Source organism: Simochromis diagramma, unplaced genomic scaffold, assembly GCF_900408965.1.
Source record: "Simochromis diagramma unplaced genomic scaffold, fSimDia1.1 OVJJ01000026.1, whole genome shotgun sequence".
In the NCBI taxonomy this organism is placed as follows: domain Eukaryota; kingdom Metazoa; phylum Chordata; class Actinopteri; order Cichliformes; family Cichlidae; genus Simochromis; species Simochromis diagramma.
This window is the reverse complement of record NW_024386985.1, coordinates 2738294-2762950: the sequence shown is the minus strand read 5'-3', so window position 1 is coordinate 2762950 and position 24657 is coordinate 2738294. Positions and strand designations below refer to the sequence as shown.

The window sequence follows — 24657 nt, the reverse complement described above, 5'->3', positions numbered from 1 at the left end:
ATTTGAAAAATATCTATAATATGACACCTCAATCAAAGTGCCTTCAGTAGCTATATGTAGCTCATAATGCAGCAATCACTTGCTCTGGTAAAAATATGACTCGACTGACTAGAATTACATACCATGCACTCATGAAACCTACTTTTCAGGTTTCACATGAGAGCAGTGACGCATTTCTTTTGTTGACAAGCTAGACACTCCTTCCTCGATGACAGTGGCTGAAAAGCAGCTCGAACTGTAGATGACACTTGGCAACACCACAGTGAATGTAGGCTTCTAACTCTGAGACACCGTCAACAATGACATCTCAGCCCGTCAACCATAAATATTTACATACTTATGGCTACGCACCCAAATTGTAACGCACACTATTGAGGTAGATTATGACGAAACAGTTGAGTCACAGAGACCTTAAAATAGATGAGAAAGTTGGCTGGCTTTTTATAAATAGATCTTTATAATGTTTTGTGCTAATATTGGCTGAGCCAGCAAAAAGCCAAATTATTGTGAAGGAGCATCATCAAACTGTGACTTTGCTTCTGTTGTTTGCAGTCACACACTCCTAACTGATGTCTACAGTTATCGCTCAATTTTTGATGCAGACTTGATTAACATCCATACTACTGTATTATCTTGATTTTGACCACACCTCAAAGTGCACTGTCAAAGATCAGGACATGGAAAATGTATTTTTATGTTACAAGGTGGATTCCCGTAATTGCATAGAAAATAAAAATTCCAATTAATTCAGTTGCATTTATGTATCACCACAGCATAAGACCAGTGTCCTCAATGCAGTCTATGACTCCTTTTCTGCTTTGGAACCACAAATGTGACTGCACTCAGAGAGAGATCTACTCTAATGGGATGCAATGAGGTCTTTATTTTCTCTTATATATGCTCGCCCACAACTTTATTAGTTTATTTGTTTATTTATAAGGAACCCCATTAGCTTCCACAACACTGGTTGCTAGTCTTCCTGGGGCCCAAACCATCAAATACCATCGAATAAAATGTTACACAATGAATTGGATGCAAAATATCCACATAATTTAGCTCTTACATCCACAATAAGGTTTTACAATTCTGAAAATATAAGCATGTAAATATTAAAAAATATAAAAAACACTCAAACAAAATACACAATTTCCATTACAAGTGACATTGCCCTCTTACAATATTTACAAATAAATTAAAAACTGCCTAAATAGGCTTTTAGGTGATTTTTAAAATTATGAATAGAAGCCAATTCTCTAATTGCACAAGGCAACTTATTCCACTGAAAATATGCTCTAAATATAACAGAGTTTTTCAAAAAGTTACTTTTAACTCAAGGAGTTACTTAATAACACATCATCAACTGCTCATTAATGAAAAGCGAGCATCAGAATAGGAAAGAAAAGTCATTTAAGTGACTTGAACAAGGCATATTTGTGGGTGCCACATAGGCTGGTCTGAGTATTTCAGAAACTGCCGAGCTACTGGGATTATCTAGGGTTTACAGATAATGGTCAGGGGAAAAAAAATCCAGTGAGTGGCAGTTCTCTGGTAAAAATGCTTTGTTGATGCCAGAGGTCAGAAGAGAATGGCCAGACTGCTTTGAGCTGACAGGAAGGCAACAATAACTGAAATGACGACTTGTTACAACCAAAGTATTCAGAAGAGCACCTCTAAACCTTGCAGCAGATGAGCTACAGCAGCAGAAGACCACACCAGGTGCTGCTCCTGTCAGCTAAGAACAGGATACTGAGGCTACAGTCAGCATGGGCTTACCAAAACTGGAGAACAGATGACTGGGAAATTGTTGTCTGGTCTGTAGAAGTGGACTCGTGTACTGGTGTCCAGTTGATACTACCGCGATGAAATCGATACGTTGTTTCTACCCTCTGAGTTCAGTATGTAGCTCGGTGAATTATGTTAAATCAATTATTTTCTTTGGAAACAAAAAATATAGCTCAATGGCACCATGAAAACTGTCTGAACCTTTTGTGTTGATGGTCACATCTATTTTGTTTATAGTCTATAATACAGTCAAACAACATAAACTGACAAAAAGTGCTTTAAAGACAGACACATTTACATTCCACGTCTTCAAAAAACCCAGTTTCCAAATACATGAAAAGCTGAAAAGTGTGTCTTATTGTGTTAAGACACACCCTCTATTTACTTGATTTCTGATTGATACCAAATCAATCAGTGCAGTATCTCGCAGTGCTATTGATCTGATTAGCATTGATTTCAGCTGCGACATAGATCGGGGGGCAAACATCATGAAACAAAGGATCCATCATGACTTGTATCAATGGCTCAGTTAGGTTACAGTGCTGTAAAGATAAAGGTAAAGATTCCTTTATTTTTGCAACAGCCATGTTGTGGGTGTTATTGTATATTGTGCCATGTTATGCTGGTGTTTGTGTGAAAATTGTACTGAATATTAACAGGTAGGGGGTGGTGAGTGAGGCTCACTAAGTCCAATCACTGGCCTTGTTGTTCAATGTTCTGATGGCCCAGGGAAAAAAAGGTGACTTTAAACACCTGTACCTCCTACCAGAGGGCATGAGGTTGAACAGGAGCTGCCCAGGATGGGACAGCATTGCCCTCCTGAGACACCGAGTGCTGGCTATGTCTGGAAGCATGAAAAATGTGAAAAGTATTGGTCCTGGCACAGAACCTAGTGCCACTCTATATCTTACTATTTTGTCTGTGTGAGGTTCCCTGTCTACATCAATAAATCACGAACTAACAGTTAGCAGTTTTGGTGCATCTGTGAACTGAAAACTGACACTACATTTCAACAGTGTTTTTCCTGTCTGGGAACATTACTGAGACACTCCACTTTCACTTTATTTGCAACAGGTTGAAAAAGAGGTCACGTTTGTGTCTGTGGATTATTCTGAGGAAAAAAGTTAAAGTAGATAAATGAAACTTTAAGCAGCAGAGCTTTTCCACAGCAGACATTACAACTTGCAAGTTAACTACGCTTGAAAATGACTCTATTCATTATCCATGACAGGGTGTGTCAGTGGCTATGCACAAAGAGTCTGAAACTGAAGGAGCTAAGTGGAATGCAGCTGCAAACTTGACATACACCTCAACTTTGGTGACGTGTTTCATGAAACATGCATTTGTCGAGACTTACTATCGCTTTCTGACTACAACAGGCTGAGATAGGAGCAAAAAGACCAGCTGATTCTGAGGGGATGAGGTTGGAAATGTGATGTAATCTAAATGATTTTACACGGGAATGTTAAAACACCAAAACAAAACAAAAAAACAAAACAAAAAAACAAAACAAAACACACACCAAAACCCCAAGCAGATAATCGGGTAAATAGCTTCCCCAGCTCTCTAGGAGGCAGTGTTGTGAATCCAAGGTTCCAAAGCGGCATGGCGCATCCTGTGACGCGGTACTTACTGAGCGTGCGCACGATGATCTTCCTTTTTCCAGTGCAGCGGAGTCAAGCCCCAGTCTTTGGCTCCGGGCTCCTTCATAAGGAGACAAAAAGACTGCAAAATGGTTTGTAATCTGTCCACATATGTGCCTATATGTATACATTACGCGTACATCTTGTGCTGTGTGGTGCCAGATGTTTGAAAACACATTGCTGGTGTTCAGATGAAGATAGATTCAGTCTTGCCAATGCCTACCCTGGTCTGCTTAAACGTGGCCTACCTGCTGCCTTTACAAAGTTACCGCTTCCTGTTGTCTGTAAAATGTTTGAAACTTTTACATTGATGTGTGACCAGTAGGTCCTTAAGATCACGTCCTCTTAATTAATATTTTTAAAACTACGTTTGGTCCTGTAGCTTAGCGACTGCCCTACTTAGCAGTTATGCTAACTCCTCCCGTTGATTTTCATTGGGTCGGCTAGCTGATGTTAACCGACTGTAGTTCTTCTATCTGACAGTGACAGTCCAGCTCATAGCAGCATTATAAACCAATCTCCAAGTGTCTTACTGAGGAGTTAAGATCTGTATTAGTTGTTGAACTTGCTGTTAAGTTGACACTTCTTTTTTTCAGGGTTTTGTTAAAGTGGTGAAGAACAAGGCCTACTTTAAGAGGTACCAGGTCAAATTCAGGAGGAGGAGAGGTAACCCATACCCGTGATGCTCCCAGTCGTCTCATGTTTGTCTTATTATGGCTGTCGTTCTGTTAGTAACTCATGATTTCTGTGTCTGACAGAGGGCAAGACTGACTTCTTTGCTCGCAAGCGCCTGGTCGTTCAGGACAAGAATAAGTACAACACACCCAAGTACCGGATGATTGTCCGCTTCTCCAACAGGGACATCATCTGCCAGGTAAACATTTGTTGCACCTGCACCATTATAACTGCAGGAGGTCAAAATATCTGACAGACACTACAACATTTGGCTGAGAAAGGGTCAGAGTATATGCTGTTGGTGTTCCTCTGTACCTCACTCTGAGGTCCACTTTTTACCCAAATCAGCTGACAGATCCACCAAACCACTTGTGTTAATCATTTATAATGCTGATGTCAGGGGCAGAGAAGTGATGTGTATATTTTTAAAAACATGTTAATGGTAGTAGGTGTTTGTGACGTTGACTTTAATAATTTGTAGGCTGTCAAAGTTGATGTGTTAACGTGGATTAATCCATCATCACATGTCTCTGTCAACGCATTTCGGGCAGTTTGTCCAAAGATTGTCCATTCTGTCCTGCAGATGGGTTAAATACATTAAAAATGTTAATCACGTTAAGGTTGACAGCCCTAATAATTTGATAACTAAAGTGTTCGTCAGTCATTTTTACAGAATGGCACATCAGTTTCGTTTCTTCATTGCATTAATGTTTAGAATTGCTTAATTTGTCAGAAACAGCTGGGTTGCTGTTAAGAACCTTAACATCCTGCCATCTATCGTACCAGTTTTGCCTTCGTAATGCAGGAAGATTTGATTGGGAAAATGGTTCTACTGTTTCAGCCATGTTTGCTGGGTAGTAACTGGCTTGCAGATCATTTTAACAGCTCATATCCTTCATGCCCATCTTAATTCAAGGGTAAAAAGCTGTGCACATGCGTACTTCTCAGGTACAGCACAGTAGTTTTTGATGAACAGAGCCTTGCAGACTTAAGCTAATTCAAGTTGGTGCTGGTACAACTATGACAGCACTAAGTCTGGCTTGCTCATGCAGATCAAAATTAAGCGTCACAAGAAAAGAAAAGAAAAAAAGCACGCACCCCGAAATTCACTTACTTTCATCTCTAGAGATCAGGTTTATTTTATTACCAAGTCAGTTTCCCTTTTGTTAGCTGCAGTATTCTAATAACCAAATCTCGCTAAATCTATAAAAAGTTTAAAATTAGTTGCCATTAAATCACTGTGATGTGCAGCAGCATCATGCTGAGCTGCTTTATAGTCCAGAGTATAAATACACCTTCAAGATTTTTCTCCTCCTGTGAATTCATTTCCTTGCGCTTGTGTTGCAGATTGCCTATGCCAAGATTGAGGGTGATATGATCGTGTGTGCTGCCTACTCACACGAGCTGCCAAAGTATGGAGTCACTGTGGGCTTGACAAACTACGCCGCAGCCTACTGCACTGGTCTGCTGCTGGCCCGCAGGGTATGTATTAAACCTGTTCCAAGAGACTTAAATTGACCTGAAATTTTAGCGATGAAATTCATAGTCCTTTGAGAATGTTTAAGCAGATGTCAGCCTCCTAACGATTTGCTGAAATCGGGGCAAATTTGTATAGATAAAGTCTTGGAAACCAGAATAAAGGTTTTTGACTGCTGATCCAGAAATATCCAGCTGTTAAATCTCTTAAATGACATTTTCTGTGCGCAGCTCCTGAACAAGTTTGGCCTGGATAAGGTGTACGAAGGCCAGGTTGAGGTGACAGGTGACGAGTTCAACGTGGAGAGCATTGATGGTCAGCCAGGCGCTTTCTCCTGCTACCTGGATGCTGGGCTTGCTAGAACCACCACAGGCAACAAGGTGTTCGGTGCCCTGAAGGGGGCTGTGGATGGAGGCCTGTCCATTCCACACAGGTAACTTCTACAGACACAAAAAAACAAAACAAAACATACCCAGGTGTGAGGTGTGCTGCCTGGCATATCACATTTTGGTGCTGGGCAGCAAAAATGCTTTTCTAGCTCCCGTTGCAAAAAACGCTCCAGCAATTTAGTTCTTAAAATATTTATACTTTTGAGAAATTGCTTAAGGGACGGTCTTACATCCTGTAATATTTTGTGTGGATGTCATAAGGAGTAAATCATTAGGTCTAGTTAAAGTCTAAAAGCCCTGTAAATGCCATAGATGCATGCAGAAAATAAAACGTTCAAACATCTTGGTGCTACAGACCTTCATGGAAAGCATTTGGCCAAGTCTCAGCAATTAGAAGTTGGTTTACATGTAACGGTTAGTTTCGGTCTTGGTATTGCGTGTGCTGACTGAGGAAATTTGACAGAAAATATTTATCATTACCGTTATTAGTGTTGCCTGCACCTCGCCCGCTGAGAAAAAGACCTTTTATGTTGAGCTTGTTGTCTTTTGAGTTTTCCACTAATTTGTTTTGATAAAGCGTCTTTGAGTTGAAGGCTGTTACTACCGTGTCATAAAGTGATTACTGAAGTACCTCAGTTGGTTTGGGTGGCGGTAGAAAAGCAGTTGTTTGTGAATTGAATCCTATCGTGTGACAGTGCTGTGAATTATTTCAAGACTCTGCAGAAGCAGCTCGGTAAAAGTGGTTGGTTTCAATCACAGTACCTCAGTCAGAACCACAGGTGTTTTGAGTGGGAGAATGTGTCACTTACCTCTCTTCAGCAGAGAATAAGTAGGGCTATTAGGTGTGGGAATGATTACATGTAATAGTCTGTCGTCAGAGAGAACATTGCTTTGCAAATGTGTGCATCTCGTAACACACCCACCACCTGGCCCCTTTTCTTTCAAATTACCCATCAGCTTGTCAGTGTTGTGAATTTTGAATGAGACTGCCAGTGCATCGTGTCGGATGAGTCTTTGTAGAAGATGGACTTATAAAAAGAACAACAAAGCGGTCGTCTGAATGCTGTCAGAAACGTCCAAACTTGTGTTGCCTAAACAAAAAACGAAGAACAGAAACAGGTCTTTGGATTGCCGCTTTAAGTGCTGCGGTGAACACGTGGGACGGTTATCTTTTCCTCAGCATGAAAAGTAAAAGATAAAACGATCAGATTCCCGCTAGCCTGTTTATTATTCTGTTGGCACAGTTAAGGATCCGCCGTTTTACGGAGTTAATCGCTGCACAGTTATTGAGTTGGACCGAGCAGGAAAGCAATAATAAAATAAGCATCAGGATTTGTATTTATTTTTTCATATACAAGCTACAAACGTTAAACTACTGAATGTTATCCTGCTGTTACTCGTCTTACAAACGCAGACATGTGGAAGTAATTGATGGATCTGAAGATCAAGTGTAAAACGAGGCAGCTGATATCCTCCGCTTTCGGTTGGCTGTATTACTCACTACCATCAGTGTATCTGAACTCGCAAGCTACACAAACAGTATGCCTGATTGCAGGTGGATAATGCTTGATCCTGCAGCTGTTCTGTGTGGAATTGTATTGATTTTTGTAATTAAAACAGAGTTTTGCAATATGTGAAGCCTGTGAGACAAGAGAGCAGCAATTAGTGGCATGTCTTTAAGTCTCCAGCCATACAGGGTGGATCAAAAAGAATAATCTCATATCAGCGTCCTTTAATTTCGCTGCTATTCATCGGTGACGATCGATGTTGGGGGGGGAAAAAGGCATTCGTGAGTTTCTGGTGATTGCTAGTAGCCTAACAGTAGCAGTGTGTCCAGACTTGCAAAAGTAACAGTAAAGGTTGACTGTGGACGGCACGGCATATTTTACTTGTGAACATTGTAGGTTTTGTATGTAAAATTGTCCATTAGTTAAAAAAAAAAAAAAAATATATATATATATATATAGATAGCGATTTGAGATCATTGATTCTTTTTATACAACCTGTCTAATGACATTTAGAATACTTTACACTGTATTGCACAAATATGAGTAAATGTGTTGGGTTCAAACGTTGTAGGCAAAAATAACTTCAGGTTGTATTTTGATCTCGATGCCTTTTTCTTTTAAAAGCATGTTGTTAAGTAGATTTATTTCACTAGTTCATCTTACCCGCTATCATTTGCTTGACAGAAAGTATATTTAGTTTGTTCTGGGGAGGCCACTATTTTAAAAAGCGCATTTTTTTTTTTTTTTAAATTAGAAATAAAATGGTTTATGCAACTAATTCTTAAAATAATTTCTTTTACTTCTTAGTCTGCACTTGATATCTTGTAATGCACCTATGCTCCCTGAAGATGGCAGTAATGCACCTAGAGGCAGTTTGTTTGACCTCATTTACTGAAAGTGTTAGCTGCGTGTGGCAGGGAGAGAATAGATGCTCCTCTGCAAACAGTAGAAACATAAAAAGCCAAAGAGACTGAAACCGCATTCTCAGTGAGAACAGAAAACTAGAATGTCCAAATCTTTAAAAACAATGCCCGATCGCTGGAAAGTGGAGTAGGGTAGGCAGTTTTGGGCTACATCCACACTAGCCCGGATAGATTTGAAAATGGCATTTTTGTCTGAAAACACTCCGCGTCCACGATAGCGTTTTCAGTCGTTTTCAGAGTTGTGCGTCCACATTGAAACGGCCGAAAGCACTTACGCTCCAGTACTGCGCACGCTTGAAACGAAAGAAGTTTTGACCTGCCTCATTTATTATTTCCTTTCTGGCTCTTTAGACCGTCGCGGCAGAATGTTGAGGAAAAGCACAGTTTTTTTTTTTTTTTAAATGGACTAACAATGAGGTGGAGTTGTTGCTGCGAGTAACGCAAAAGTACAAAGTTGCAAAAGCAAGTGAGAGTTAAAGAATTTGAAGATGAGCCATCTGGAGCATGTACAGACTGATATTAATCTTTAATAGGGCTGTCAAAATTGAGAGCAAACAAAACATTAAACTGCTATCTTAGTTTAATTTGTCACATGACTGCTTCATATGACTAACATGCGTCATCGTTTTAGAAAGTCTGCGTTTTTGCCGTCCCCACTGCGAAATGTGTGCTTTTTCGAGAGCGTTTTCAAAACGCTACGTCTTCCATCAGCCAAAACGCCGTCTCAGTGTGGACAGGAGGCCAAAAGGGAGAGAAAACGATGCGGTTTCAAACGAAAACGCGTTAATGTGGACGTAGCCTTGGTCTTGGCTAAGTGAACTTATTGCAAACCGAAGTGAAAATCGGACAACTTGCTTAACTGAGCCATTTTTGTATTCGAAGAATAATTTAAATAGACACAGATAAGACAAAGTGTGTGGAATCTGCACTGCATATCAACAGTGCTTTCTCTTTTTTGTCTGCAGCACCAAGCGCTTCCCTGGGTATGATACAGAGAGCAAAGAGTTCAACGCTGAGGTCCACCGCAAGCACATCATGGGCATCAACGTGTCTGAGTACATGAGCTATCTGATGGAGGAGGATGAGGACGCTTACAAGAAACAGTTCTCTCGCTTCATCAAGAATGGAGTCACCCCTGATTCAGCAAGTTTACTTTCTGCATTATAAAATTACCTTTGAGTTTTGTGTGGATTCATAGATTTATTCAAATTTCAGGTGGCAGGGGGCTCTAGTTTTCTTTAGTGTTGGAGTATATTGGGGTTTTTTTTTTTGTTTGTTTTATTGAACCTTGTGCACTGTAACTGTAGTTAATCTAGGTTAAGCTTGGGCTTTACTAAGCAATGGCCCTTTGCCATTCACAAAGTAATTAACTAGAACATTCTAATCCCAGTGACAGGGTATTGATGGTTTTCAAAATGTGTGATAATGGTTTGAGGTTCAGTTCTAAAGTGATCTCATGTCACTTCCTGAGGCTAAGCTGTTGACTTACAAATCTTAGATCAATCACAGCAAATTTGTGCCTTTGTACGTCTCAACATAGAACATTTGCACAACACATTTGCCAGCTTAGTTTTGTGTGTTGAGCAATTTTAGCGGAGCTACTTCAGCTGGTAAAATGAGAGAGCAGGATTTCGGCGTGGGGAATGAGCGATGCAGTGCACGAATGAAGCATTTCATCATTGATGTAGTTGCCACTATTTGAACATTTTGGTTCTTAGAATAGTTTAGGGCTGAAAAATCAGCCAAATGATAATAATCGAATCTATTCTTGTGTGTGTGTGTACATTGTGAAATCCAAAATCTGTATTTTTTTAGGACATAAGATTGAGTCGTTATCCATTTTTCAGATTGAGGAAATGTACAAAAAGGCTCATGCTGCCATTCGCGAGAACCCAGTCCATGAAAAGAAGCCTCCCAAAGAAGTCAAGAAGAAGAGGTGAGAAGTGATACCTGGGCTTTGCTTTACTCTTTCTCAGAACTGAAATTTGAAATTGGGAGGGAAATATCAGTTTGAGATCTAGGCTAATTCATAGGGAATACCATGACTCCAGTGCCTTTTTGAACTAGTTTTGCCACAGTGGCTCTGACGCAATTAATTTAAACTAAATTCTAATTGTGTCTATGTGTGTTTCTGCGAAGGTGGAACCGTGCCAAGCTCTCTCTGGCCCAGAGGAAAGACCGTGTCGCCCAGAAGAAGGCCAGCTTCCTCCGGGCTCAGGAACAGGAGGCTGCAGATTAAGGCGTTGGTCTGCTCCGTTCCGAATGAGGAAATTTGTTCTAATAAAGCTATTGAAAAGGAATTGGTCCTCTTGTGAGTTTTTTTTCCTACGGCATTTGCTATAATGGGTGGCTCTTGAGACTATTTTAATATTAAAAATATCTTTTGTTTTCGTAAAGTTTAGTTAATCTCTCTAAGTAGGTCAAAAAGAGCAAAACAGGGATTTGCCAAAAATAGTGTTGAACTGGATATCCACTGGGAGCCTTGGAAGACTGTTCATTACACCCATAGGCTCAGTCAGCATATAGTACACAAGCTACCCAAAAGAACATGCAGGACCTTACTTCAGATTTATTATTCACCTTCATCCTGGTTTCAAAAAAATTGCACTCAGTTTACTGCAGTTAATCCTAACGGAGTCCGTTTGTGTACATTATTTAATATTGGTGACATTGCCGACACCTATAGTGCCAACTTAAAATACATCTGTTAAACATTGAATACCACTGGATTATTAGTTTCCACAGTGAAAATGATTGTCCATTTTATTAATAAACTTAAAGGGCAAGCGTCAGTCATTGTGCTGTTGTGCAATCCTCGCTTATTAGGAATCTTTCGTGTGAGAGATTTTCTTCCACAGCAAAGTCTTGAGGTTGTTTAGAATGAGCGAATGTTCAATTTCCATCTGTTCTGCTGAACCTTTCAATGCGATGCAAGCGTACAGCTGCTTCTCGAGCTCCTCGCTCATATCAGATGGCGCTCCCCTCAGAATGTAGTCCTTGAGTGCGTCGCAGGCTTTGGCTAAGTTTGGCCTGGTGACTTCTGTTGTGCAGCGATGCTTGGTGAGGTCACAGGAAGTTAGGCAGTCGGCTCCGTACAGGCAGTCCTCGTCCACGTCGCAGCGCTGCTGCCTGATGACTTCTTGGAAGATGGCTTCAGGCACGATGTGGCGCGCGTCCATCACCTTCAAGTCGTGGCGGTCGTTGTAACCGAAAGTGGTGGCGCTCACGTCGCACATGAGGAAGCTTCCGAAAGTGCCGTGGAAAATATCCTCGACCAGCTCCAGCAGTCCGATGGAGATCTTGGCCTTGTGTGGCCAGGATGGAGTGAACCACTGGTCCATGCTGCGGCGCAGACCGGCAGGGATCCACATTTCGATAATCCAGGGTAGACTAATCCCATACAAGGGAGAGTGTGGTACTTTCTCCATGACATATAGATCTCCACAGAAGCCCAATAGCTTGGGTGTGTGCTCCCTGTCATGCAGGACTAAAGCCAATAGGAATTCATTGAGCTGCAACAAAGCCCATGTGGAGCGAGCCTCTGGCAGTGAGATATGGCTGTCCTTATTGCCATCTGCAATGGACAATACTTGAGTTGCCAGCTCAGCGAGGTTTGCCTGATCCCCCACTTTGGCCTGTAAAGAAATGTAGTTTAAATGAGGTTTAAATCCAAACTGAAGCCTTGAAATTGGATCTGACAGTATTTAGTGTTTGGCTTTCTAACCTTTAGGTGGTCAGTGATCATCTCTCTGAACTTTTCCACTGAGGTTCCCTTGGTTGGTTTGTTGAAGGCTGCAGAAGTCTCTTTCCTGGGCTCACCTCCCAAATCATAACGAGGAGCCTCCTCCATCTGGCACTTAATAACACCCTCTAGGTCTCCCCAGCTCCCCGAGTAAACCTAAAATAAAGATGCAGCCAAATTAATAAAAAGCAGACTGGAGAGTGATGTTTGCATTTATTAAAAAAAAAAAAAAAAAGCTGACCTGGCTGTTGGGGTTGGCAGTGAGGCACTTTCCCAGGTAAAGAGTCTGTTTCTCACACAAGCTGCTGCAGGCTGAGCCATCAATGACTCCTTTTTTGTATTTGTCACACTGAAAAAAAGAAAGAAAAAAATTGTCACAGAACTGTAAACATTTTGTAAGAACCTGATGGGATTGGGCGGGTACATAATGGGAGTATGAAATGCTCACTATTGAGTTTTTGCACTCGTGCCCACGACACATCTCTGTGTAGGACGAGTACTCCACATAGACTATCCAGCTCCCCACGAACACTGCCAGCCACGAGAAGAACAGGTACTTCATGTGCAGGTAGGAGAACCTCGCCTGTTGGCAACATATTTCAAACATTTACGTTACTTTTGGAGTGAATTGCAACTGTAAAACTGTATTATGGGAGTTCATTGTTTTAAATTCATACACAGAGTGATATCAGGCTTTCAAAAAAACAATCTGCAGTCTATTATGTTTCAGTACTGTAACTGCATACAGATATCTGGATATTGCAGTGCATTAAACTGTCAGATCTGTTAAACTGGAGATTTGACACATCATAATGGAGATTAATGAGAGAATAAGAGTCATATTTGTTACTTGAGGCCAGTTCATTGCTCTTCCTTCATTTGATGAGCACACACTGTACCTTACTTCATTTTTTGCTAATGCACATTTACAGATAAAATCAGGACCCTGCTGCTAATGTTGACTGAAGCATCGCTCCACATATTTTATATGTCAAAGCCAGCTCGCTTGTTATGATCAGAAATCCCTAACTTGAAAACCGCAACAACGGTACAGTGACATCAATTGCATTGTGCAGGAACACAAATATGCATAAAAAATCGGAGGCCTTGTAACAAAAAGAAACAAAACTACAAGTTAAACTTTGGGGAAACAGTGTTTTCCCCCAAATCAGCATTCAGGATAATTAACACAGTTTTGTCTTTTGCAAAGGCTGAGGTTTGCTGAGTTGTTTTCCACACACTCTGCTTCTTTAAAAACTTAATTCAACCCCGTCAATAGACTTGTGACCTGTCCAGGGAGTACCCCACTTCTCAACCTAACACAGCGGGGACAGGCTCCAGGCCCACAGCAATTCTGATTTAGATAAGAGAGTAAGAAAATGGATGAGTGTGTCTGACACGGTTAACTTTAATGGGTTTATCTTCTAAAAAAAACAAATTTAAGGCCAGTACGCACAACTTTCAAATGAACACTGACATCATTCATTTGGAGAAGTGGCTCAGGAGTTGATTCCAATGTCCTTGACTGAACTGCACATTGTTCTCAATGGTTAGTTGTGTGCCTTGTACAACAGTATGCTAACAGTGTTGGGGGCGGGGTGCAAAAAAACCAAACAAAAAATGGCAAAAATTAATTTTAGTTTTTGCCACTTGAGGGCAGCAGAACAATCTCTAAACCAAACACTTTCATTGCACGTTATGTCCTCCTTGGGATTACCAGTTTATATACCCAGCAGACATAGAAGAAGAAAGATTAGCATTCATTGAGAATATTCATTTATTCTGCTGTTGCTTTGTTTGAGCACCGTTTTTGTTCTCCACCACTTGCTGACAAAAACCACTAAGAATTCCACCTTATTTAATTAATGTTAAATGCTCTAAATGCTCTGGCTTCCTCCTACACATGCATGTTAGACTAACTGGTGACGCTTAGTTACCTGTAGGCATGTATGGGAGAGTGTGTGTGGTGGACTGGTGACAGGATGTACCCCTTCCGCTCGATGACAGCTGACAGAGCAAATGACTGTTGACATTTAAGGCTCATCGTGCCCTCTCACCATCTTGTGTGTCTGACCTCTTTCTTGCATATGATCTGTATATAGCCTGAGACTCTCAGGCAGAGGGCTTTTATTTGTTCCAGAGGAAAAGCTGCAAAAAAGTGATGGCATTGAGGCAGAGATCCAAAACTGAGTAACAGGCTGCCTGAAGAAATGAGGGCAGCAGAGTCAGCAGCCTCTTTAAAATCTCTTTCTAAGACATACTATTATTGGAAAGCTTCTTCTGATTCCATTATGTTTTTTGTCAATTTAGTGATTTAGCTTTTTTTCTGTTAAAATGTTTCCTTGCTTGCATCCTGTACACGGTGATGGTTTGTTTTGTTGTACTGCCATTTGGTTATTTGAAGCTGTATGATTAATATTATATTAAATAACAAGTTAATGGTGTTAGTGCTTTGATCCTCAGAAAAAAAAGTGAAGAAAAAAGAGTTTATTTGTTTTTAGCTAATAAATAAAATTGCTACCAGTGGTAATGTTACTCTTCTTCTACTTCTTTATTTTGGCTTCTCCCTTTAGGGGCACCACAGTGACCCCTACAGTCCAAGCACATGCATGTTACTGCCTCTGCCTCCACCTCACCTGATCCCTATCATCCTACTCCGCATGTCCAGCTTCACTACATCCACAAACTTCGTCTGAGGTCTTCGTCTTTTTTCCCCTCATACCTAGCAAGTCCATATTTAACAGCCACTATCCCTCCATTTTACAAACCATTTTACCCTTGCCTCTCCAAACTGCTTAACTTAAGCTGTCTCTCTGATGTACTAAATTCTAATCGTGTATGAAATCTTAGCATCTTCAACTCTGCCACCTCCTATCAGTGCCAACATCTCCGAACCATACATCATAGCAGGTCCCGCTTCCATCCTGTAAACTTTCCCTTTTACTCTTGCACTATCTTTCTGTCACAAGTCACCCTTGACACTCGTCTCCACCCATTCCACCATGCCTGTACTCTCTTATTCACCTCTCTTGTGCATTGTGCATTGTGCATTGCTTTGGATGGTCGATCCCAGGTATTTGAACGCATCTAACTTCATCTAAGGAGCTCGGAAAGACAAGCGACTAGACTTCTTTAAGTTTCTTTAAGACGTTTCACCTCTCATCCGAGAAGCGCCTTCAGTTTTAAGCCCAAATGATGGCTAGTCCCTGATTTGAAGTTCCCTAAGAGGGTCGTCGACTACTATTGATCATGTGCCTCATCACATGAGCCGAGAAAAAGGCCATTGGTCATTATCAGCAGAGGTTTTGGGTGCAACCATAGTGGGACCCAAACTTCTTAACGTCCACTCACATCTGTCGCATGTGTCAGTTGATCTCAATAAGTCACATGACAGGGTGAGGCAGGGTCTCAACAATGTTTTCACCTGAAACCTCTGCTGATCGTGGCATGGTGTGTTGCTTTTTCAGATGTTTTAGAGCCTTTAACTTTGCCAGACACGTTCTATTTAAAGTATTTTTTGATTCAACAGGTGTGGGTATGGTTAGTGACATTTAACTCAGCTTTCCAAAAAATGTGGTTAATGAAAGTTATTATTAATTTTTTAAGAATAATCAAAATAAAATTTGTCCAAGTATATGAAACATTTACAAATATGCCAAAAACCTAGAAATCAGGAAGTATTCAAAGACTTTCTCACAGAACTGTACTACCACAGTACCACTAATGGATGTCTCCCTTTTACAATATTCAGACTCACAGTCATTAAAGTAATTAACACAAGTTTAAGGGCTAAAAGATGAATGAATTTGTTGCTACACAGCTGCTGAGAAAATGCTAAATTCAAACTTAGCACTGCTTTAATCCAGCATTATCTATGGCTTTTATTTATGGCTGAATAAATGACTCAAGCAGGTCACTTACAAGCCGTAGAGTGAACCTCAGTACCATCATTAACATTACTGTTCCACTTTTTGAAGAAAATAATTATGGAAAGCTCAATCAATTTGGAAAATGAGTATAAAAAATGTGTTTACAGTTGTAATGGTCTGATGTAAGTGAATAAAGAGACCTTTTAATTGATGTTTTCAGTGGTCATTTGGTCTATTAGTAAGGGAACAAGCCTGTAAAAGGAATGCAAATAAGCTCTAAACTGAGTTGTATCACTGAGTACATCATTAAAGCAATTGCTTCTAAATAGGTGCTCAGTAATTAACAGTAAATGGTGTTCGCGGCGTGCTGTGTGAAACATTTAGAGTGACTCCAGACTCATTACTGTGTCTTTTGATTTTCTTTCTAATTCCCTGCCTGATAAAATATACACTCCACTTAGATCTATATGGCATTTTTCCAACTGGAGAACATTAGTGAACAAAAACAGACTTTTTAGCAGTCCCACTTCCTTCTCTATTAATGGTTCTTGCACTTAGTGCTTGACAGTGATGGACACCCCCTGCTTCCCACCTCTGCCCCTTTCAGATCCAATTTATTTATTGGCATAAGTCACTCTGTCTCTGTCCCCCTCATCTTCTTCCTCTCTGTAGCACTCTACAGTCCATCTTCTTCTTTTGTCCCATCAATGATAGTTTAATAGCAGTTGTAAGACAATCTAACAATGTAATAAAAGTCAAATATCTGATTTTTTCCAGTATTGGAAAGTAGATTACGCAGTATTTGTCATTCGTATCTCTTTCCAAATGGCTTTTTCAACCATTTTCTGCTTTCAACACCATAGATAATGCAGAAATTTTGCTTTCAGACAGCCTCCATATGTCACTATCTAATCAAATTTTTTGCCACGCAGTGACCTCAGATCTCGCGGTACTCAGTCCTGGTGTTATTAGGATAAAAGGAGCAGACAACAACTAAACATTTAAAAGCAGAATTAGATTAATTTTGAGCTGCTTGTTGGCAGTGTATCATGCCATAAACACACTATTGAACCATTATTTTGTTGTAAAGTTAAAGGCCCCATAATACCTTATCACCCCAATAGAGCACTTGGCACTCAGACTGCTGACTTACTTGTGGTTGGGATATTTAAAAGTAGAATGGGAGAAGAAGCCTTCAGCTTTCAGTCTCATTTTCTGTGGAACCAGCTTCCAGTTTGCATTTGCAGACACGCTCTCTGCTTTTAACATCAGGCTTAAAACCTTCCTTTTTGATAAAGCTTATGGTTAAGGTTGTTCTGCCTTAGTTTATTGTTCACTCACCTTTTTCACTCCCTGTGTGTTTACACACCTCTTTGCATTTAATTATTAGTTATTATTAATCTCTGGCTCTGTTCCACAGTATGTTTTTTTGGTCCTGTCTCTCTCCCATCACCCCCAACCGGTCGTGGCAGATGGCTGCCCCTCCCTTAGCCTGGTTGTGTCAGAGGTTTCTTCCTGCGAAAAGGGAGTTTTTCGTTCCCACTCGGGGTTTGCTCTGCATTACTGTAGGGTCTCTACCTTACATTATAAAGCACCTTGAGATGACTGCTGTTGTAATTTGGCACAATACAAACAAAACTGAATTGAACTGAATTGAACTCTCACTAGAAATGAAATGCTGAACCTATTTCACTGGCTGATTGCTAACAGTGGCTCTCTACCGTTTGGGACTGTGAAGTTTGAGTACATTATTTTACTTTATGTTTCACTAAGGGCACTGAAAAAGCAACACACAAAGTCAGTATCTATTTATTCTGTCTCTATGGTGTTTAAAGATGTTTGTGTCCTGTTGGTCAATGATGCAGAAACACAGTAAAGGAAGTAAGATTTAAAACCACAGAAGCATGTCAGTTATCAGTCATTCACTCCCAGCAAAGAGTGAGGAGGAAGAGAAACATTCAGATCATTTATGTACCAATGAAACCTATTTTGGAAAGAAAATCAAACCCCGGTGCAGTGCTTGTTCATGTTTTTGCAGCTGCAGTTTAAAAACGTCCCCTAAACGTTTTGTTCATAAAGTTACTGTTCTGAAAAGAGGACAGCTGTAAGGCTGCATCAACTGAGTGTGGATGTGTGAGTGTGAGAATGATCGTGACTGTTAAAAACGTAGCCGTGCAAAACGGGCAGATTGTGGGCTGTCGCTTTCTCAACCAAACAACGCTCAGCATTATAGAATGGCTGAGTATTTGTAACAACAAACCATAGAGACAGAATAAATAAAATTTGATAAAACGTTTTGTCGGCCCCAATTTGAGTTTTACACCATCAGAGTGACATTCTGTAAAGGTTAGCACCTTGGGCTGCATGTCACTTTTTCCACATCTCCACAGGATTATTTGAGATTTAAGGCTTAGGTTTAGTGTTTAAATTGGAATTAAACACTGGCTTAGATTGTTGAAACAGAGGAAGAACAGATAGACAGACAGACACTTAAAGATTCATGATGCTATTAGTAAAACTCCATTTTCTCTTACATTTTATTTATGTAGTGACAATTTACAACATCAGCTTCATTTATACCATAAGGTAAAGACCCTTGATTATTAGAGAAAGAACCTTAATGATAAGGTGACACCCTATGAGCAACACTTGGCAGCAGTAGGAAGGAGAAAACCCCTTTTAACAGGAAGAGACCTCCAGTAGAACCAGCCAATCATCTACTGCGATTGGCTGAAGCGTGAGGAGAAAGAGTAGAGAAAAAACAGGAGCACAGAGAGACAAGGACAAATCACAAACTGGAAATGACAAAAGTTAATGACATTTGGTAGTGACATATAAACAAAAGAGGAATGAAAATTAAGATACCTGATTCAGTCCTGACATTAAGCTTTATCAAAAAGAAATGTTTGACGTCTAATCTTAAAAGTAGTGACTGTCTGTCTCCTGAATTTAAACTGGGAGCTGGTTCATAGGAAAGAAGCCTTCCAGCCGACCTTTTGAGACTGGAGGAAACACAACTCTGCCTGCAGTCTAAGAGCAAAATTCTTAGGCTGTGGCTGGAAAACACTGGTGGGAGCATTGGGACTAAACCTGAACATTAAAGTCGTCACCTTTTGAAAAGTTATCAAGCTGGAAGACATTAAAACTGTGTTTTTCACAGCTGTATATACTGAACCAACTGATTTGGGTGATAATTTGATGTGTACTCATTATCAAAACTGATTGCTTTTATAATGCACAATCATTTGATCCATTATTAACATGACAATATTGACGCATGAATCTTCTGCTTTCATAGAAATGTGCTACAGTTCACAGAATTCTCATTTAACAGCAACACTGATATCACTGGGAGCGCAGGTTCATTCCTTTTTTGACATTTTAAAACAATCGTTCATTCTGACTGGCGCTGAGATCTGCTGGCCCTCACACATCTTATTCCAAATTCTACACTTTTTCAATGTGTCTTACTGATAATGTTTAAAAAAATGATGCACAATCACCGTGCAAGCGCCCTGCAAAAAACCAGGAAATCCATTGAAGTCTTGCTATTTAAATATCATCGTTGTTGCTTTGTCTATTGATTGATGTACTTACAAATCTGACCGTGCAGATCCACAGCAAATTTAACAGCAGTAACCGCACGAGTAAGTGCTGTGTGTACCTCCCATCTATTGTGTTGTAGTTGAAATACATCAACAGCAAAAACATTATGGAAATGGTGCTCTATGGGGAAAACAAATGCATGGTTGGCCTTTTTCTAATCGATAGTTTGTGGCTTTCGTTTCAAGTCTGGCCTATGCTTTTCTATCTGCTGCATCATGTATTGACCCTTTGTGAGTTGAGAGAGTTACACAAACATGGCTAATGAGCCCATATTGATTGTGGCTGCTGTGACAGCTATTAATTAGAGACTGACTGGGAACTGTGGCCATATGCTGAGGTGGGTGGAAAGAAACAGTCTGTCTTCATCTGGTTGAACTCTCCTCTAAACCAACCCACGGCTCTGTTAAAAGGCTTCTGTATTTAGCCCTGAAGGTTTCGTGAAATAACATTGAAAAAAATCGAGGACGTGCTGTACTATTACAAAGGATCACCTGCTGTTGATCTGTTGAAGCAGAGAGGAGATTTAAGCTGATCACGAGCACCACATCACTGTTCTGCTGTTCTGACACTTGGTTTTTGCAGCGTGCACACCATTCATCCATTATGTATGATTATAAAGCTATCCCTCAGAGGTTGCTGTTTAATGGGCTTCTGTGCAGGGATGAGAACGGCATGAGAACAGAGAAACAAAAGATGGAGAGGCCAGGAGGATTCATTTGCAGAGAGGTTGCTTAATATCACTGACAAATAGAAAAGCGGGCCAACATAAAGAGAGATGCAGCTAAAGGACTGATAGAAAGATGCATCAGAAACAGCCCGGCCACGCTTCTCCGCTTCTTCTCTCTTCGAAGTCTCTGAAGTGAGAAGGAGGCCACATTGTTGGAACAGATATTATGAAGATCTGACTCATAACTGTACAGACAGCAGACAACTCCTCCCCCTGTAATATCCTCCTGAGTAATACAGAAACGTTAACACATGTGAACTTTATCACCAGTTGTTCTCTCTATTCTGAAGTTAGACATCTAGCTCTTTGACATCATGGCCATTTCCTTTGCAGCGATGCATGCAATAATAACTTGCAGACCCTGCCATTCACTTCCCGTTGTTCTAAAACAACAAATCTTAAGCATCTTTTCTCTTTTACTGATATCTTTGCAGTATTTAAATAATATACATAATGCGCTGTAGTACGACCAACTAACAGATGAGCTTCTGTAGCTCAAACTGAGGAAAAAGCTCATGCTGGTTCTGATAGAAAGATGTCAGAATTCACAGTCCATCACACTTTGTTGTGCATGGGCTGCATAGCCACAGACCAGTCAGCCACAAACACCAGTGGGCACTTGAGCATCAAAGGTGGACCACAGAGCAGTGGAAGAAGGTGATAACACATTTCTTTTAAATCATGTGGATGGTTGAGTGCATGTGGCTCGTTTGCCTGGGAAATACCTGGGACCAGGGTGTACTATGGGAATAAGGCAAGCCAGAAGAGGCAGTATACCAGTTTGGGCAATGTTCTGCTGGGAAGCCTCCAATCACGCATCTGTTGGATGTGCTGGACAAACAAGTCCAATCCATGGAGGCCCCACATCGCCACTTAAAGGATCTGTTGCTAACATCTTGGTGCCCGATACTACAGCTCACCTTCAGGGGATTAGTGGCGTCCATGTCTTGATAGGTCAGGGCTGTTTTGGCAGCAAAAGGGGGCCCAACACAATATTAGGCCGGTGGTCATAATATTAAGCCGGCTTGGTGCATATGTTCGACCTTTCTTTCTTATTTCTTGGTTGAAATTTTACATCTTTTGAATCTTTACCTGTGATGAAATGCTTCATGTGCAGCTCCATTTGGAGACAACATTGATTCTTTCTGATTTCAGTTATAATATATATACAGTTGAACTACTCATGGAATTTGAGTCATTTCAAATAATACTGTTATTATTACAGGCAGCTTAGTAGTGCAGTGTTTAGTGCTGTTGCAAAAAAATACTATTTATATGCCCCCCCCCCCCCCCCCCAACAATAAAATAAAGTATTTCACTATTTCAGTGGAAATAGCTTCTCTCAAAGGATGACTGAATGACACTTCTTAAGTCATCACTGGAAGGCTAGGGTGGCCTAGAAAACTGAGCGATACTGGTGGCTGCGCCTTGAGACTGACTGTCTCTTCTTTTTTTCACTGCATTTGACAGTTTTGTTTCTAACATGCATGAGTACGGACAGGAAGCAAACAGGAGCAGCTGCCGAGATAAAAGAGTGAAGAAAATGGTGCCGATTAGATAAGGAAATTTGTTAAATTAGGTAAAGCAAACGAAACAAAATGCAATAACAATAGTTTGACAGAGAAGTGAAGCATTTAACCCTCTTTAGCCAAGTGGAAAACACGCTGAAGTTGACTTGCTACTCGTCTGTGCATTTCGTTTCCTGAGACCTCCACCTGTCCTTGAGGGACTTCCCCAGTTTAATTTTACTTATGAACAATTCCTCTGTGGACTTCACCTAATTTCACTCACAGAAAATGATTACACAATATTCTTTCAAAGATTCTCAAATGAGGAGCAGTATCATATCAAACAGAAATCTAGAACTTTATATTAACTTACATCAAAGCATGAAACGTTTGCAGTGCTTAATCCTGCTGAGTGAAGGTAAAACAGCCATTAATATCTGGCGACTCTTCTAGATATGTCACACTAGATCTACGTGACATATCTGAATGACTTACATAATCAAAGGAGATCTTAAACTTTTGCAGCATAAAAAAGCCTCTTTTGAATGGATGGCAACCAGCTAAATGCATCATGGAAGTGGTTGCTACAGTAACGGAGATCAGGAGGATGGTTGAGTCCTGTCGAGTCGTCGAGCATCAAGTGACTTTATGACTCATTGTAAGAAGCCTACACAGTATTCTGTAAATTACCTCCAAATCCATGTGAGATATCTGAAGGTTAAAAAATATATATATATATATTTAATTAACAGTAATCAAGCGCAGCGTCACTCATTTAGGCTCCCTGTAACATCCGAGCGCATGCAAACATACATCGACAGATTTTTAAATGGACTTCACACCAGAGTGAAGATGGATTTTCTTACCTGGATGTACAGAGGCTTTCTGAAGAACCCCCATGGAAACAGACCTCTTGCCATGGCAAATGCCGAACATCTCACAGCAGCTGCTGAAGCAATAAATTCGGTGTGCACTTCACATTCGTATCAGGCAACGCCTGTTGGAGTGACCCTGGAAAATTTCCACATATAAATCATCATTATTAGTGTCGGCAGCACCGTGGATGTGCGTTTAGGCGCCGAGAGACAGCGGACTGAGCTGCACCGCTTGCTGCAGCGAAGTCAGACTCATATTGGTTTATGATCACTTCTGGAGGCGTTTTGGCCAATTACAGAAAGAGGATGCGCACCAGTTTGCTAACCTTACCGCGTTTCCTTAACAAATGCTGGCGATTTGGTTACGTTTTGGTTCTGTTTTTGCAAATTAAGCCATAAGGTAGTTCATTCAGTATTTTTTGTTCATGCGAACGCTTCGGATATAAGTTATTTTGACGGGTAAATCATTTCATACCACTGGCAAGCCATCATTCTGCTGAATATTGATTTTTCAATTCTGCCATGTTCTTCTTTTAATCATTAAATAGAACAAAAACATTCAGATGAGTCAGAAATACAGGCTATTTTTTCCTGTTATTCGGCTTAGTGACAGAGCACTACGAAACAGAAACAAAAATACCTATATCGAACAGTAATTTAAAAAAAAAGGATATTTATATTTGTCTAGGGGCAGGCGGAAATCGAAAGCTCTGTAGCTTTACACCTTTCTGTGTAAAGGTGTAAAGCTCAACTTTAGAACTTGAAATATAAACAAATCAGTCAATCAGGTAAGTGGATTTTGTCATAGTTTCGTTTTCTTTTGTTCAAAATTATGTATAATGTGAAATGCTTGCTTAAATTACTAGTAATTAAACTTAATATTTATTATCAATGTTGTAAAGAAAGTTTGTTTATTTCGTTATACTTAATTCAAACAAATTTTGATTTTTGAAAGTTGAACATGGAAATGAAGATAAACCAAATGATTCCTGCAAGTGGGAAAATATTGTGTAAGTCATAGACTGTATATAAAAGAAGGACGTATGTCGCTTCCAAATCTGAAAGGTGAAGCTGAAGTATTCTTTAAGTACTAGTCAATACGGAATGGTTTTGACTTTGTAAATTGTGGTCCCATTTAAAGTAAAAACAAAAACAAGTGACGACATATCAACCCTATTTCTGTTTCCAGTTCTCTATTGTATTGATTGAGGTCGTCATCTTTTATTTTACTGGTTGTAATGCTTTGTGTCTCTTTTCTTTAAATTAGAGTTCTGAACCCTAAAACTGACCAATTTCCAGCCTCTTGTGCAATTTATGTGCAGCATGTTTTCAAGCAAAGTTTTTAGAAACCTTCAGAAAGTGTTAACTTTAAGTTTAAGATCACGACATTTTCATAGCAATCAATCCAAACCACGGAATATTTTAATGACTAACCTTGTGTAGTGGACAGTGTTGGGGAGTAACGGAATACATGTACTGGCGTTATGTATTTAAAATACAAAATATGAGTAACTGTATTCCTTTACAGTTACCGTTTAAAATGGTGGTATTCAGAATACAGCGGTCTTTTCTTGTTTCATATGTTAGGCTATGCCCTCTCTATGTTTGGTAAGTCCACGCTGGTGGAAACCCAAACAAAACACGCATTAAGAGGCTCTAATGCCTGGGTCTCAATCTCGCGGCCCATGTATAGAATGTAGCCTTATGGGCATTGTAGCCCAGTTGTAAGTAAGCTATTAAGACTCAGCGGTACACTGTGTTCGTGTTTTTCTCAGAAACAATAAGTTCCGCTGGAGCAGCCTTTCAACGCCTCTCTCTGTCTCTCGTTAACAAAGTTGACCCAGACAACAAAGTAAAGCTAGTTTTTGGCCACGAGCCCGACACGGAACCCGACCTACAGTATTAACCAGAGGTCCCTTTAATAGAGCTGCTG

General features: G+C 40.3%; 2 protein-coding genes across 2 annotated transcripts; one reads left to right on the top strand and one right to left on the bottom strand.

Moving 5' to 3' along the window:
- Nucleotides 1-3390: 3390 nt before the first annotated feature.
- On the top strand, nt 3391-10697 carry LOC120738728 (60S ribosomal protein L5). Its single transcript, XM_040040150.1, has 8 exons — nt 3391-3517; nt 4022-4091; nt 4184-4299; nt 5448-5582; nt 5808-6010; nt 9363-9540; nt 10245-10333; nt 10537-10697. Exons 1-8 carry the CDS (start codon nt 3515-3517, stop codon nt 10634-10636), a joined length of 894 nt encoding a protein of 297 aa, XP_039896084.1. The 5' UTR covers nt 3391-3514; the 3' UTR covers nt 10637-10697.
- A 251-nt stretch (nt 10698-10948) lies between these two features.
- Nucleotides 10949-23512, bottom strand: LOC120738727 (divergent protein kinase domain 1A-like). The gene is made up of 5 exons (XM_040040149.1): nt 22716-23512; nt 12588-12722; nt 12381-12488; nt 12122-12295; nt 10949-12032 (listed from the first exon to the last, which is right to left on the bottom strand). Exons 1-5 carry the CDS (start codon nt 22767-22769, stop codon nt 11220-11222), a joined length of 1284 nt encoding a protein of 427 aa, XP_039896083.1. The 5' UTR covers nt 22770-23512; the 3' UTR covers nt 10949-11219.
- Nucleotides 23513-24657: the final 1145 nt, after the last annotated feature.